The 17,865-nt window shown below is 41.0% G+C and overlaps 1 protein-coding gene across 3 annotated transcripts in view; it reads right to left on the bottom strand.

The window, feature by feature from the left end:
* Nucleotides 1-17,865, bottom strand: part of LOC126426879 (poly [ADP-ribose] polymerase tankyrase-1-like) — a 92,236-nt gene that overhangs the window by 15,285 nt on the left and 59,086 nt on the right. For all 3 annotated transcript variants that reach the window (XM_050088923.1, XM_050088922.1, XM_050088924.1), the window contains 2 exons: nucleotides 13,797-13,946; nucleotides 7,913-8,062 (listed from right to left, as the gene is read on the bottom strand). In XM_050088923.1, the coding sequence (XP_049944880.1) occupies nucleotides 7,913-8,062; nucleotides 13,797-13,946 (300 nt within the window). The remainder of the gene's footprint in view (nucleotides 1-7,912; nucleotides 8,063-13,796; nucleotides 13,947-17,865) is intronic.

Genomic DNA, 17,865 nt, shown 5'->3' on the forward strand with positions numbered 1-17,865 from the left:
GGGGGTTTAACTCCTCCAACTTCTGACAGCACAATACATAACTTTCCAGAGTATCTACCATCGAAATTAGCTGTCGACATAACTGAATAAGAGTCTGTTACGGTATTTGATATTGATACAACACCCTTGGTACTTCCAGTTTCCAGGGTTCCTTTCATACACATATCCAAATCCCGAGTGGTCAGAGTTGAAAACGACTTCCTCGCTGAACGATGCGATAATTTTATCTCATCCACAAATTATTGGGCCAATTTCGCAGTTTGCTGTGCATCGTCAAGTTGACACTTTGCATGAAATTTCGTTATCTTATGTCTTTCATTTTGGTAGCACTCTTTAACATTATGAAACCTCCACTGCATGAAAAGAACTAATCAGAATGGTGCAAAATGATTACAGGATCACTGAGAAAAGAGAAGTAAATTTATAATGAAGACAGAACAACATTTCGTCACAAGTAACAAAATCCGCATAATTGTGCAAAATTGTGTTGTACGTTATCTCAGTGTTGATATATGCCACAAGGGGACGTTGAATAATATTCTGTGGTTTTAAAATGTCAAACCAAAACACTTTTAGCTGTCTAAATTTTCAGTTATTTTATTTGAGCAAAAAGTTTCAGCACTACATTGCACCATCTTCAGGACCCCTGACTGACGTATAGGAAGAATCTCATCTCTGGATCAGTCAATACATAGTCCAACATTCAGTGACTGGTAACCGATATATATATATATATATATATATATATATATATATATATATATATATATATATATGGTGGTCCATTGTTCGTGACTAGGCCAAATATCTCACGAAATAAGCGTCAAACGAAAACCTACAAAGAACGAAACTTGTCTCGCTTGAATGGGGAAACCAGATGGCGCTATAGTTGGCCTACTAGGTGACACTGCCATAGGTCAAACGGATATCAACTGCGTTTTTTAAAATAGGAACCCCCATCTTTTATTACATATTTGTGTAGTACGTAAAGACATATGAATATTTTAGCTGCACCACTTTTTTCGCTTTGTGATAGATGGCACTGAAATTATCGCAACTGAAAATATGTATCCTACCCCCATGAAAATGTTGATTAGAATACTTTGAACAAATCTGATTTTTGGTAACAACACTTCCCCTTCATGTATATACTTGTCCTTACCCAGTGTCTTCATTTGCATAAACATTCGATACATATAATGCACAAATCTACTCCCTCCTCTCTGTGTCCACCTCTTCTTCCCCCATTTCTCCATCCACCCCATGCTTCCACCTCAGCTGTCTCTGTCTTTACATATCCTACTCCCCCTTCCTGCCCATCCCATATGGCCTGTCTCTTCCACCATGTCTCTCTCCCCATGCCTCTGTCCATATCTTTTTCTCTCTTTCTCTGTCCTATTCCTCCTCCACCACAGTTTTTCCTGTCATCTCCTCCCCCTCCCCTCCACCTATATCTCCCTCCTCAAATCTCTGACCATCCTGTCCTGCCCCTTCTCTCTGTCCATTTTCTCCTTCCATTTCTATCTCATCCTCCCCCATGCACCAGTCATTCTCCTATCTTTTCCTCCCTTCACTTCCTCACCTCATCCTCTTCATTGTCTGCATGTCACTTTTCACATCGGACTCCTCCTCCCCCAATTTCCATCCATCTTCTGTTGCTCCAACTGTCTCTGTTCCCCTTTTGCCCCTCTCTGTCCCCATACTCCTATTCCTCTCTCTGTCTGTCCACTTCTGACCTTTGCCTTGCCCATCCCCTATTAGCGTCATCACTGTCTTTCTCCTACTGGCCCTCTCCATATCCTTCCCCTCCTATGTACACATGAAACTTTCCTCAGCAAGTCTACCCATACATATACCCTCTGCAAAACACATCTATAAAACAGGAAAATATTACAGTAGCCTACTTGTCAGGACTTGACAACTATTTTTGTGCTTGACATGTAGGTTGTCATGTTAAACAGACCGATAAAATCAGTTGTACCATTCCAATAAAACATATCTGTCATGTAGGGTAACTGTTCCCTGCCGCCTACGAGTAGACTGTACTGCAAAGCAGGTCAGTAAGGCAGGCTGATATCGTCACCATACAACATACCTGTCGTGCAAGGCAGGCAGTATGCCAGAGATCAGGAAAAACACCTTTTAAACCATATCTCGGTTGTTATTGGGGGTGTAAGGTTATAAGCCCCGCAGGGTCAATACTCCAGATGTGTGCTGTTTCAGTGCCAAATTAGGTTGGATTGGAAACGGGGTTTTGAAGGATATCCTGGACTATATACAAATTCTCTGTTATACACACACACACACACACACACACACACACACACACACACACACACACATATATATATATATATATATATATATATATATGTGACTCTTATTAAAAATATATGGTCTATGTCCATGTGTATGTTTACAGAGGATCATGAAAAAAATTGAAGTAAAATATATGTATGTATATTGTAAAGTGTGTGTGTGTGTGTGTGTGTGTGTGTGTGTATGTGTGTGTGTGATTATGTGTGTGTGTTTTTGTGCACCCACACATGTGTGTGTGTACGAGTGTGTGTTCTTGCTGTGCTGTGTAAGCAGAATGATATGGAAGTAGTATGATGTCCAAATCAGTGTATTTATTAAAATTAAAGTTTGGGTTCTGAATGTATCTATGAATAACACAGTTATATTGCTCCCCTAATGAGGGTGCTTGGTCTAAAAAAATAGTTACAATGATTCCTCTAAAGAAACCGTTCCCACGTTTTCTATTTTCCATTCTGAAATTTGTAAAAATATTCACGACCTTTGCCATATCACTACCCCTATTACATTTTTTTTAAACTGTCGATGTTTCACAGTTCATCTGTAAATAAATTTGTTCTTCCACCCAAATAATCTAAATTTCACACAATGTCACCACTAGGGATTTAGTTTTACTTGGTTTGTACTCATAGTTATAAAATTATATTTAATTTTCCTCTTTAATGGCAGTTTTTTAGAGTTCGTATTTGCTATTTATTTTTAAATTGGTTGGTTTAGGACTTCCATGTCCTGTGATGTGTATATAAGGCCTTTATAGGTCCCTACAATCGTCTGCTACCCACAAAGTGGGATGTCTTCATGTTTTTCACCATGTACCTATGTTATTCTTATTAGTATCATACCTGTCTAGTAATTCCCGACACAAGACCTTCTCTGCAATCTGTTTTTCATGTTTTGTCCTACGTCTTTGTATTTTCTGCTCTAACTGTGTTACTTCCTCCTCTGATTGTTCTCTTGTCGTTTTCTTCAGTTCTTGATAACCTGTTTTGGTTGCTTCCTACAAGCGTCACTCAGTCTTTATAATGGGGTTTGTGTGCTGTTAAGTTCTCCCATGTCCATATCCTATTTCTAATTACAATCATCTAATTTATTTCCCACTTTGTTTTCTGTCACAATGTCTACTGAGATTCTACTAAGTTCCCTTTTACTATGTGCTAGACGTTTTCAAGTCCTGTATTGGACAGCATGTAGACTTTGTTTACTTATGTGACTGTGTTTAAGGATATGCATTTTGCTGTGACATCTTACTTTCAACGGTTTCTGTCATTTTTCATTTTTGCAAAGTAGTCCTGGCTGTGTTCATTTTCTTCGATATCTTCTGCGATACTGGCTTCTTGCTGCTTGTTACCATGCATCTGATGTTGTTTCAAACGTGTCAAGTTTATTTTATGCGGCATATTTGGAAAATACAGGCTACTATAAGACTCCTTCTGCTGTTATAATTTCAACTTAAGGAGAGCGAGATCGATGAAAATGACAGAATTAAGGTTTTGTGGTTTTCTTCCATTGTAAAATTATTTGGTATTTACTGAATAAAACAAATCAAATTTACCCTTCTAAGTGAATTCAAAGTGTGTTTTTTATCGCTGCAAAGTTGATGCACTGCGTAAACGGTTGTAGCTACTTGGTGTGTCATCTCTGGCGGCACCACTCGCTTGCTACAAGCAGGGTATCTTTCCAGAATTAGACAGTGTTTTGTTTTCAACGTTGTATGTCTTTATCTCTGTGACAAGTGCCTGTTAATATCAGTAAACATAAACGCTATACTGTGTGTGTTGACTTGTGGAGTTTGCTTTATGTTGTTTAGCTGTTCATTTTTGCGTATTTCACGAATTTTGTTCTTACCTGTTTTACGTATTTGGTTTGTGGATATCAGTATGCCCTGTTCCAGCAATTGAGTGTGTAAGAAAAGGCACAATGAGTGGAAGAAGAAATCTTTTGTCGTTTTGAAAGGAGATGCTGCTCAGACTGTTTCACCGACTACTCCAAATGAATGTGATAGAACTCCTTCTTGCAAGAAACCTCGTGACAGCAAAAAAAAAAAAAAAAAAAAAAAAAAAAAAAAAAAAAAAAAAATTGAAAACTGTTAAAGTGACAGTAATGACGTGAATGAAATAATTAACATTTCCTTGCTCTCTAATGTTTTGAAACATTACATATTATGCCAAGTTTGCAAAGAAAGAGGACTGGAACTGAAAATAACTTCACACATTGGCTTGGCATGTAAACTGTTATTGAAGTGTATCAAATGTGCTGCAGAAGTTTCATTTTCTAATTATAACAATATTCTTGTAGTGGTAATAGTGGAAAGACGGTGTATGATGTAAATGTTAGGCTAGTGTATGGCTTGCGTTGCATTGTCAAGGGCAGTGCTGCAGCGACAATGTTGTTTGGAATTATGAACTTGCTAAAACCACCGACCAAGTTTGGACTTAACAATGAATTGGTGGGATCTTGCGCGGAAGATATTGCTGAAGCAACAATGAAGGAAGCAGTTGAAGAAGCTGTGACAGATAATGGGAATTTTAGAGATTTAACTGTTGCTTTAGATGGCTCATGGCAACATAGAGGTCATAAATGTCTAAATGGTGTTGTGACAGCTACCAGTGGAGACAGTTGCAAACTAACTGATGTTGATATTCCCTCAAAATGTTGTAGATGTAAGGGCAATACCAAGGACGAACTTAGTGAAAGTTGTGAAGCAAATTTTCACGGCACGAGTGGAACGATGGAAGTTTTGGGAGTGAAAGCAAATTTTTCCAGATCACAGGGGTGTTTTAATGTACAATACACTAAGTCTCTAGGAGATGGTGATTCTAAGTGATATAAAGCTGTAGAGGAACTCAAACCTTATGGCAATCAAATTCACATTAAAAAACAGGAGTGCAATGGGCATGTGCAGGAGTGCATCGGGGCTCACTTGCGTAAACTTTTAGGATCCCAGAAGCTTAGTGATGGTAAGACCCTTGGAGGAAGAGGGACTATGGGTGTGCAATTAGGCAAAATACAGGAAGCATTGAGCATATGAGGAGAGCAGTACGGACATTATTATTTTTGATACTGCATCAACAAATGAGCACCCACAACATGTACTGTGCCCCATAGGTGATGACTCATGGTGTAAGTACCAATCAGGAAAGGAATATGCCCATAAAAACAGTTTGCCAAATGGTGTAATTGATGTAATTAAGGCCATATTCAGAGATTTATTACAGCAAGTTTATTGGAAAAGTGTTTACATGGGAAAACACAAAATCCAAATGAGTGTAAATAATTTAATTTGGATTAGGATTCCCAAAAGAGTGTTTGTACAGATAAAAACATTGCATTTTGGAGTGTATGATGCAGTGGCAACATACAATGAAGGAAACATTATCAAATGGTTCAAATGGCTCTGAGCACTATGGGACTTAACCTCTGAGGTCATCAGTCCCCTAGAACTTAGAACTACTTAGACCTAACCAACCTAAGGACATCACACACATCCATGCCTGAGGCAGAACTCGAACCTGCGACCATAGCGGTCGCGCGGTTCCAGACTGAAGCGCCTATAACCGCTCGGCCACCCCAACTGGCGAAACTTTATCAAATGTGATGTGATGAAACGTTTAGGTTTCCAACGAGCATACAAAGCCATTTCCACAATGGGCCTAATTGCTGAACAAAGACTAAGAGATGCAGGAAGAAGAGACAAAAGCCAACTACATGCAGCAAAAGGGAGGAAACGAACACTGAAAAGGAAACTAACACTGAAAAAAGACGAGGATGCTGGTACTCCATCATATGGGGCCGGAATATATTAAAAAACTTTGGAAGCCATTTTCGTAACTTTAAAATTTTCATCTTTGAAGAATATTTTCTCAAAAACTGCTAAAAGCATATCAGTGAAATTTATACAGAATATTGTTTACTTCTTTTCCTTCATTTTTATAACAAATTGTAAAAAAATATTGTATAATTCAAGAGTTATAGTACCAAAAGTGTAAAATTTTGGAGACAAAAATAAGCATCTGTTTAAAAAAATTGTAAAACAAAAACAAATAAATATTTCATAACATAGGATTATAACTTTATAGAGAAATATTCACTGAACATGTAGTCCAAATTTCAGAGCAGTATGTTTAATTCTTTTAGAAAAAATATTCCTTCTACTTGCTACAATTAACATGGAGGATATGGATCGTCCCATCTCCCCATAAGTGTTCTGCATCTTTGTTGATTATCAATAGCATTTTAATAAATTCTGTTGTCTACCTATGCTGTATGAATCTTTTAAATGGAAATTGGACGCACAGCTCGCTCACATAAGAGGCTGACCATCTTAGTTAATTCATGTACAAAATCCTTTAATCACTATATAGAAAGGCATATGTTTTCTTAAGTCCACTCACATATTTCTGGGCCTATGTTGGTACTATCCAAGCGCCAGTTGTACCGCATTTGAATTTAACATTAACAACAATGGATGTGAAGTTGTGTAGCGATCCTATCAATTCACAGTCAAATATCGGTATTTTTTTCGTACAGTCAAATACTATGAGTGAAGAAACTGTACTCAGCACGCATGGAAACCCCCGCTATATTCCGGAACTGGGGAAGTGTCCACTGCTGCACACATCTCTACTCATCAACACACGCAGTGGGTGTGTCTGAATTTCCTAAGAGTAAGGAGGAGACCACATAACCACAACTGCACAGGAGCACACCTACAAAATGGACTCAGCATGTCATCGAGGCTGATATGTCCATGAAGGCTTTCCAAACACTACCATCGGAGGTTCTCACACAAATCTCTCACAGTAGGGTTAACCACTATCCTCTCACTACCCAACTTTAGTAGTGTTGCTGTTCCCATTATGGTGTGGATGAACTTCTGATTGTAGTGTCTGGGAAACAAAGGTGTAAATTTAAGCGACAGTGGAAGTCTGAGCTAGGTGTGGCCATGAGGTCAGGTGGCCTGTTTATTAAGATGACTATTTGTGATGAGCAAGAGATCTCAGTGTGCCACACATTTTCAATGTTCACTACATGTGGAGGTGTCCAAAGAAGTCCTTTAAAGATATACAGTACTGATACGAAATTTGAACAGACACCCCACAATATAACATATCCTTATTCCCCACTACATAGTAATTTCTGTCATTTCCTGCTTACTGGTGTATTTCTTCATTATCTCTTTTTGAGGACCAACACAGAAATAGAATACCATTATTTGTTTCCATAAAGTCAATGTCTCGTGCATATCCAATGCGTAAAAACCCTATTCCACACCCATTCTCTACAGAATTAATTTAGAAGACAAAAGAACATAAACTGAAATAGAAACTGCTTCTTTCACACCAGTACATTCATTGTCTATGGAAAAGAACTTTATTTTATAGCATCTTCCCATATAACCACAATGAGTGAATCACACTTGTAATCCAAAGAGTATGCTCAGGATCACTTTGACCCACGCCTACTTGAACGTCATAAGTCATGAAAAGATCAACTTTTCCTCAGAACTATAACATCTGCTGCATCGAAAAAAATACAGTAAAGTTAGATCTCAATCTTTTACCATAGTACTTGATTCATGTGTGGTGACAGAACTAACCGCAAGCGAGAGACGTCAGGGTCATCAGGTGGGGGGATCTCGCAGAGGGGCGGGAGCGGCGCAGCGGTGGCAGCAGTCCGGTTCTGCTCGCTGCAGTTGCCGTGTGGCTGGGCGGTGGCCGTGGTCTCGCCGTCTGCGGTGGCTGGCGTGCTGCACAGAAGGACATGACGTGGAGACGTGATAGCATGTTCACATGGAGGCTAGAGCACAGTTTAAAACAGACAATACTGGTGAAGGATCTACAACACAACGACAATAACTGCATCATTAACTAGATTGACTTAGCACTGAGCTAATCACTTCATTCACAGCTTCTCCTGAGTTCCCCGCACCAGTAATTTACATTATGTGATCAGAAGTATCCGGACACCTGACTGAAAATGACTTACTAGTTTGTGGCGCCCTCCATCAGTAATGCTGAAATTCAGTATGGTGTTGGCCCACCCTTAGCCTTGATGACAGCTTCCACTCTCGCACGCATACGCTCTGTCAGCTGCTGGAAGGTTTCTTGGGGAATGGCAACCCATTCTTCACGGAGTGCTGCACTAAGGAGAGGTATCGATGTCGGTGACGCCTGGCACGAAGTCGGCGTTCCACAACATACCAAAGGCGTTCTATAGGATTCAGGTCAGGACTTTGTGCAGGCCAGTCCATGGCAGAGATGTTATTGTCGTGTAACAACTCCGCCACAGGCCGTATATTATGAACAGGTGTTCGATCATGTTAAAAGATGCAATTGCAATCTCTGAATTGCTCTTCAACAGTGGGAAGCAAGAAGGTGCTAAAAACATCAATGTAGGCCTGTACTGTGATAGTGCCACGCAAAACAACAAGGCGTGCAAGCCCCCTCCAAGAAAAATACAAACACACCATAAGAGCATCGACTCCGAATTTTACTTTCGGTACTATAAAGTCTGGCAGATGACGTTCACTGAGCATTCGCCATATCCACACCCAGCCATCTGATCGCCACATTGTGTACCGTGATTTTTGTAACTCCACAGACCGTTTTTCCGCTGTTCAATCGTCCAATGTTTACGGTCCTTACACTAAGCTGTTTGGCATATACTGCCGTAGTGTGTGGCTTATGGATAGCCGCTCGACCATGAAATCCAAGTTTTCTCACTGTCATAATACTTGCAGTGGATCCTGATGCAATTTGGAATTACTGTGTGATGGTCTGGATAGATGTCTACTTGTTACACATTACGACCCTCTTCAACTGTCGGCGGTCTCTGTCAGTCAGCCAACGAGGTCTGCCTGTACGCTTTTGTGCTGTACATGTCCCTTCACGTTTCCACTTCACTATCACATCGGAAACAGTAGACCTAGGGATGTTTAGAAGTGTGGAAATCTCGCGTACAGACGTATGACATATGTGACACCCAGTCACCTGACCATTTTCGAATTCTGTGAGTTCCACAGAGCGACCTATTCTCCTCTCTGACGATGTCTAATTACCACTGCGGTCGCTGATATGGAGTACCTGGCTGTAGGTGGCAGTAAAATGCATATAATATGAAAAACCTTTGTTTTTGGTGATGTCCGGATACGTTTGATCACATAGTGTAGCATACGAAGGAACAGATGTACGAAACTAAACAGAAATGAAGATAACGTACAAGAGAACAATTACACTGAAAGATACAACTATTTGAAACCATACTCTCTGAACATCTGACACCAATAGACGTACAGAAATTAGAACGACAGAAACCTTTAAATGCACTGAATGTGGTACTATTTTCATCAGATGATGGTTTTACCTTGTGTTTCGTCGATGGGTCTGTACGACACACAGATGGTCAGATCTTAGTTGCTACATATCACTTTCTGTTATTCCATGCCTGGTATCTAAAGAAAACAAAAAAATAAATCTAAAGTACGAAGAAACTAGAAATAAAAACAGAAAAGGACATATTCTGCCAGACACCTAGAAAGACGACGTCGGTTTTGATCCAATGATGGTATGTGCCAAATGGTGGATATTGGATGTACTGTTAATGGTTTCAGTGTCTTCAGACGGTATATAGCTTGGTGGCGTAGCTAATAGTGTGCCATCTGAGTGTACCCTATAGCAATGAATGCTCCAGCCAGAAGGCGCAGAGTGGTGCAAACGTTTTAAGCAAGCACGCAACCATGCCACAGAGACACACTTGTTCTCTCTGCAGCTAACTGAGCAAATTTGGAAGTGGTCAAATTGTGGGCTTTGAGTGGCGGGATTGTCCTTTCAGAGAACTGTCACATAAGTTGGTCATAGATGAAGTCTTGGAAGGCCATGTGGCACAGACACCCGTCAGGATCGTAGTATTGTAAGGGCAGCAGTGGCGGATCATACAGCTAACACACTACAGATAGGAGATCTTGTGAGGCCATATGTGTCAACACGTAGTGTTGTGAACTGGTTATTTGCAGTGGGACTGCCAACATGCACAACTCTCGCCCATCTTTCATTTGTGAACACCATTGACATGCATGACTCGACTGGTGCTGTCGAAGGATCATTTGGAACATGGAATGGCGCGTTGTGGTCTCCAGCGATGAAAGTGGATTCTGGTTGCACGCAAGTCATGGTTGTTAGTGCATACTATGTAGACCTTGTGAGTGCTACGCTGTAGAGTGAATTCGTCCAAGACACTCTCGTCCTACTCCAGATGTTATGGTATAGGTTGTGACAAGCTTCAATTCTCGTTCACCTTAGGCAATTCTGAAAAGGGCGCTACTCAGCACTCAGTATTAGCAGAATGTTGTTAGACCTTTTCTTTTTCCATTCTTCCAACAGGAATATGTTGTGTTATTCCAACAGGACAATGCACACCATCAAGCTGCCTGTAAATCTCAATATGCTCAGTTTTGCGTTCTGCCCACTCATCTAACATAGGGTGCCAAGAAAGCTGCTTCCTCGGATCGCTAGACAATAATTCAAGCAAATCGTATTAAGGGAATTCATTATAAAACTTACGAGATATTTACGTGTCACAAGCAAGAGGTGACAGACGAACATAAGCGAACTCTTCAGTATACACAATTCGTAATACAAGTGAACGAATACAGTTTTTAAATCACTGCTGTAGCGTTCGTAGGTCGGCTCAACTCACGCCACAGCCAGGCGGAGCGGCGCTTGTATTCTCCTCGTGTAGAGGGCACTCTTGTATCAGTGCCGTACGTGCGTTAGCGTGCTATTGGCTGACGCCGCCTCACAGCCCTCTCTGCCATAACGTTCCTGGCCGATGTGCAGGCGCTTCATATTACGCCGAAACGCTCTGTAAGACACGGAGCAACTTCCCTGCCAGCATAATCCCCAGACAAATCTCCTAGGGAGCAAGTGTGGGAGCCTAAACCGTGTACAAATGTGGGTGTTTCACCGTGGTCGATACCTGGTACCACAGAACTGTCTGTGCTATCAATCTTTAAGTGTAATTATTTCATGTACTCCATATGCGCTGTTGCAACAATAAAGCTTGAATGAAATGGAAACTTCTTAAGTGGTGCACTATTTTTTTCCGTATTGTATTATAACAGTGATATATTATGAGAGGACGTTACCGTGTATGACGTCATTTCTTTGCGACTACAGGTTGTGTAGAAAGCGGTAAAGAACATCCGAGTGCTCTGAGAACACAAGGAAACTGGGGTAATTGGGCCACTTTAAAGTGACAACTGCATATCGCGTTACGTCTTTATCATAGTACTTTAATATTGCATGACAAAGTGAGTAGGCAGCAAATAAACAGGATCTCTTCAAATCATTATGCACAGATTTCGCATAATATAAAACAAACAAGGCAATAATTTGTCTTAAAGTAAGAATAAATGGCAGTTACTCAATTTTGAAGGAAAGGTATGGCACTGAGTGCCGAAACTGAACGCTGTTCACTCTATGAATCCAAAGAGGGAGGTAGAAACAAAAAAACTGGTAAGTAAATTGTTACCAGGCACCTATTTCAAAATTCGTATTGCACTGTCAGACAAAAATTTGACTTACTTCCAGGACGAAATTCAGTCATCAGCTGCAAATATATTTTGTAGTGCTGTACAGGTTACGATAAATTAATTTGTCCTCTTTAGATGCCTACAATATTATGCATACCATAGACCTTGGCTATACATTTATGTGAAGCATAAAATGTGTTTAAAATAATCATGCACAATATGTACATTTCTAGGCATACCATGGCAATATGCTTCTATGAAGGAGATATTGACATCTGATAAACACACATTAAGTAAGTTTCTTTAATATTACAGTTTTAAACATGGCTGCGTGATCAGTGACCGTTTTCAAAGTAAAATTAAAGCAATAAAACCCCTCGGTCGCAAATATTAAGTCTTTTGACCTAGTTTTGGCACTACTAATAGTGCCTTCATCAGAAGTAAAACATTCAAACTGGCCTATAACGTAAGTACAAAAATTATGCGACATTTTTTTTGTATAAGTGTAAGTAGTGCCTAAGAGTACAAGAAAGGAACAGCACTTACATGTTAGGTATAATATAAATATGAAGCAATAAAGCTGTAGTCACAAAATCTTTGAAGTTGTATTTTTCTGTATTATACTTTTTATGCTTCACATAAATGTAGAGTCAAGGTCTAACGATTTATAATATCACTAATTTTGTAGGCTTCTGAAGATGACAAATTGATTTGTCGAAACCGGTAAAGTGTAATAAAACTTATTAGCAACTGATGGCTGAATTTTATCCTGAAAAAATAATACTACAGTTGCTGAAAATTACAACCACAAACAAAATAAAAGAGAAAGTGATGCATCAAGAAGACTTGGTGCGATTTCAATATAACTTGATGCACACACACATCATCAACAGGTCTGTAATTAGTTGGAAATGCAGTTCTCTGTGAGTGGCAGAATAGCTGCAGAGTTTGTAGTACTGTTGTTCAATTTTTAGCATTGTTTCCAGGCCTTATAAGGTAGAAAAGTGGCATAAACAGCGCCCTCTGTTGAGCGCTCTGAATGAGATGGGGATGTCGAGTATTCACGTGAAACAGCATTATTGGCAACTGAGGGGTTTTGAAGAAGCTTTATTGCGAATCTTCACTTACCTTGCTGCTCGAATCCTTCAATATCCAGCTTTTGGGCCATTAGAATGCGATGGGACCCCATGTTAAACTGCATGGGGGCGTCAGGGCAGGCATTCCCGTCATCATGGATCAAATCGACCATGTCAGACCACAAGGAGGTAGCATCGCTGAATGAACACAGTTTTAATCTGCCTGGATGTTTCATATCAGCCCGCAATCCACCCAGGCTGTGGCCAAGCCATGTCTCTGCAATATCCTTTCTTCCAGGAGTGCTAGCTGGTCTTGCAAGTTATGCTGGAGAGCGTCTGTGAAGTTTGGAAGGCAGGAGACGAGGTACTGGTGGAAGTTAAGCTATGATGACGGGTTGTGAGTCGTCCTCAGGTAGCTGAGACCATAGAGCTCTTGTCATCAAAAGACAATTTTTTTTAATGTGTGAAATCTTATGGGACTTAACTGCTAAGGTCATCAGTCCCTAAGCTTACACACTACTTAACCTAAATTATCCTAAGGACAAACAACACCCATGCCTGAGGGAGGACTGGAACCTCCGCTGGGACCAGGCGCACAGTCCATAACTGCAGCGACTTAGACCACATGGCTAATCCCGCGCGGCAGACAAAGTTTCTGAGTTCGAGTCTCGACCTGACACACAGTTTTAATCTGACAGGAAATTTCAACACCCACAATTCACTGAGTCTAATGAAATATCCATTTTCATAAGTGCTCATAACCCATATGCTGCATCACGAGAAAATGGAGAATCAAAGGTATGACACTCAAACTTGAAACTGAACAACTTCCACTGTGAAGGTGTAAAACGTGCACGTATAGAGACAGAACTCACCGTAGGCGAGAGACCGTGGTGTCACCAGTTGTGGGGGTGGTGTGGGCGGTTGTCATCGGTGCAGTTGCGATAGGAGTCCTGCTGTGGTCGCTGTGGTCGCTGTGCGGCAGAGTGCTGGCTGCCAGTGTGCTCTCTGGGGTGGCTGGAACACTGTACAGAGATAAGCAGTGAGTGGAGGTGTACTCACGTGGAGGACAGGTAGCAGCCTCCCATACACAGTGCTACTGAGGGCTTGTCCAAACACAAAAAAATACAACACATGGTGTGAACGACAATAGTCGCTCCACTAAGATGTACCATTGAGGTACAAGAAATGATTATATGACATTTTTGGCTGGGAGGTCCCATCTGGGGAAGTTCAGCCGCTGAGTGCAAGTCTTATTTCAGTCGACGTCACATTGGGCGACTTGTGTGCTGGTGATGAGGATGAAATGATAATGAGGACAATACAACATCCAGTCCACGAGTAGGGATATTGTCCAACCCTGCCAGGAATTGCACCTCGGCCGACTGCATTGTAGGCACGCACAGTAACACTTAGCTAAGCAGTTGGACACCATAGAGGTAATCAGTTCACACATTTTTCCTCCTGAATTTCCCATACCACCAGCTTAGCGTATTAGACCATAGTATGTACGAAATAAACCACAGATAAACGTCTATACTTATGCTGCACTACTATAGCAACCACTGGGCAGCAAAGTTTGAATGCATATCTACAATATGAGCAATATTACAATGGCTATAGCCTTTAAATATACTTCATGGGATACTATCAAACAATGGAAAATGTAGGGTGGAATGTAACACTATCATGAGACAGAAAGTAGCTACTCACCACATAGCAGAGATGCTGAGTCACAGATACACACTACAAAAGGATTCTCACAATTAAAGCTTTCGGCCATTGGCTTTCGTCAACAATAGACACACATACACACACAATCATGCAAACGCAACTCACAAACACGACTGCAGTCTCAGGCAGTCTCCCTGCCCATGGCCTCCTCCTTTCCCCCACCCAGTCGCCACTCCCATCATGCACTGGTGCTGCCACTGCCAGTGTGGCCTCAGATGCGTGAGACTGCGGTCGTGTTTGTGAGTTGCGTTTGCGTGACTGTGTGTGTATGTGTATGTGTGTCTGTTCTTGACGAAAGCCAATGGCCAAAAGCCTTAATTGAGAGAGTCTTTTTGTAGTGCGTATCTGTGACTCAGCATCTCTGCTATATAGTGAGTAGCTATTTTCCTTCTCATGATATTGTTAATGTGATATTGTGATCATCAGACGGTCTATGTAGGTTCTGTGTTAGACACCTGGCTGTTAGAGACACGGATGTTAAACAAGGCAGAGAACTTCTTGTATGAAGCTATTCTTATGAAAAAGAAAGAAACAGATTTGATTTACGTTGCCCAACGAGAACTCTCACTAAGCAGGTGAACATTGAGCATCAAATAACTGTTAAGGCGAATGAGTATTTGAGGAACTTCATTAAGGTAAGGTGAGACAGTGTATGCCTGGTAACTGACAAAAGGGTGTCACTCTGCTGAAATTAAAAATTCTGTTTCGTTATTGTATTCAGTGTACTCGTACTATCAGACTGTGATTGAGGGATTTCCTGGAGAAGGAAGGATTCAATATGGTAGAAATTAATGAGAAAGAGGTTACGCAATAGAACTATCAAAGCACATTTCAGTAAGGACACATGAAACAACGATTGCACATAAGAAATCCTTAAAGTAATCTGTGAATTTTGGCAATGAAGAGGAGATAGACGCTAATGTCTGTGATGTGAAGTATAACCACTGAAGAAAGTGTGTATGGGTGTGTGTGTGATTTTTTTCCATTACTTAATGTAGTGAAATGTCGTGTGGCTAGGGCCAACCGTTGGGTGGACCAGTCGCCTGGTGTAAGTCTTCTTAGTTGTCGCCACTTCGGCCACTTGAGCGTCGATGGGGATCAGATGATGATATTGATGATAAAGACAACACAACACCCAGTCCTAGAGCGGAGGAAATCTCCGACGAGGCCAGGAATCGAACCCAGGCCCCTTAGCATGGCATTCTGACGCACTGTCTCCTCAGCTATTGAGGAGGACACTTAATGTAGAATAATTGGGCTATGAATTTACGAATGACACGATGTGGAGGATATGATAAACGGACATTATACGAGACATTGATCTTATGATGAGCAGATGGACTCATACCATGCATTAGTTAGTGAAGCCTGTGGTGAAGTTGATAGTCAGGAATATCAACACAGATTCTATTTGATTTATTAAGTGCTTCTCTGAGCAACACTTCTGAATACTGCAAGTATAATAACGTCTACAGATAATGTGTTTGTCTACCAACTCAGAGTCGTCACCTTTGGAAAGTTTCTGAATACCCACACACACATCTGCTGCATGTCGCATTGGGTGGCACTGTGGCCAGTACGACTGCTGCGCCTCTGAAACGAAGCTGCCTGCTGTTGAGTAAGCACAGGAGGTACTCACCCCATCAGCTTTCAACCAACAGCTACCATCCACAGCGTCTACGCCGCCGGATTACATTGTTTCCATTCCTGGACTTGATGATTTTCCATACTCTGCATCGTCAATAGCAGCGTGTACCATCGAGTGATCGAGTGCATTAAGTTTTTCTGTTTGGGGTTGTGAATCCTGGTTTATCTTTCTGCATGCACAGGAAATGCTTGGTGGCCCTGATCATCAGAAAGGATCTGGTTAGGGTTCAGAAAACGTTTGGTGTGCCTGACCTATGACCAGTTGAATCGTTTAAGGTGGAATCTATGTACCAAACGTTCAGCGAAAGAATCGATAGTCCACCTGCTGAAAAAGTGTAGTCAAATAGTGTGTTCAAATTTGACGATGTTGCAGTGACAAATCAGAAAATATTTATGCTTCGCTCATATACGCTAGTTGATATACAGCATTTCAGCCAGACATACTCTAGGGTCCAAAATCATTTGATCCGGGATACTGCAAACCTTTCAGGCAGGACAATCTGAATTTCAAATACGTTTACCAAACTCATGATGGAACCGACATGTCATTAGCTGAAATCAGCACCGTATGTTGGGATTGATAAGATAACTCGCAATATGATTTTCTGATTAGTGATAAAACGAAGAAACTGAATGAGTGGCGATATAGGCAAAACGTCGACGAGATTCTGTATAAAAGCAAGTGTACTGGACTGTAATCGTGTCGGTATACTGTAGGCTATGTTCAAGTTTGCATGGCTGTAGTGTGCTCATTAACAGAAAAATCGAGACCTTCAGTGTCAGATTAGGATAACTGCGTCAAGGCAGCAGCTCTGAAAGGGGAATCCCAGCCGAATGGCAGGCTCCACTCAACTGAGCAAACACTCAGCAAAAGGTTAGCGGTATTGGAGGGCATTATCAAGCCAGCAGCTACTACAGTTGAGTTCAATGGTGGAACCCCACAGCAAGTAAGTTGCATTCTGTCTCGAAGTTTGTTCAGAAGGCAGGAGAATACCAACAAAGCACGTGGTCCTACAGGTGTTGAATGCTACTTGCCAGAAATTTCGTCTCACGGGATAGCTGGATAGTGAAAAGCGTCTCTCTGAAACGTTTAGACCCGTAACTGGAAGTATTTAACAGTTCTTGGTCGTGGTGACGAATGGTGGTAGTGGTATTAGTAGAAGAAGAAAGAGAAGTGGAAGAAGAAGAAGAAGAAGAAGAAGAGCAAGAAGGTGTGGGTAGTCGAAAGCATCCCTGTATTTAGGGAAAGCTACATATAAGCTTAACGAAGAACACCTTAAAGACAAGGGATTTTGAATGGACATCGGTTTACTGGACCTAAAAACATCAAACCATTAAAAGTATTTGCTGAAATAAAAATATTGGTGACATACTACGTATGACTACCGTACAAAAGCGAACACCGCAAAAAGACCATTAAAAATCAGAAACAGTAGGATATACATTAACATTATTAGACCAATGTTACGCAGCGAATTTCGCCTAGGCCATGCCTTTGACATTCAGCATAAAATGCTGAACACATTACCTCCCGAGTATATGTATTACAATGATCCTAACGAA

The sequence above is a fragment of the Schistocerca serialis genome, chromosome 11, assembly GCF_023864345.2.
Source record: "Schistocerca serialis cubense isolate TAMUIC-IGC-003099 chromosome 11, iqSchSeri2.2, whole genome shotgun sequence".
In the NCBI taxonomy this organism is placed as follows: Eukaryota; Metazoa; Arthropoda; class Insecta; order Orthoptera; family Acrididae; genus Schistocerca; species Schistocerca serialis.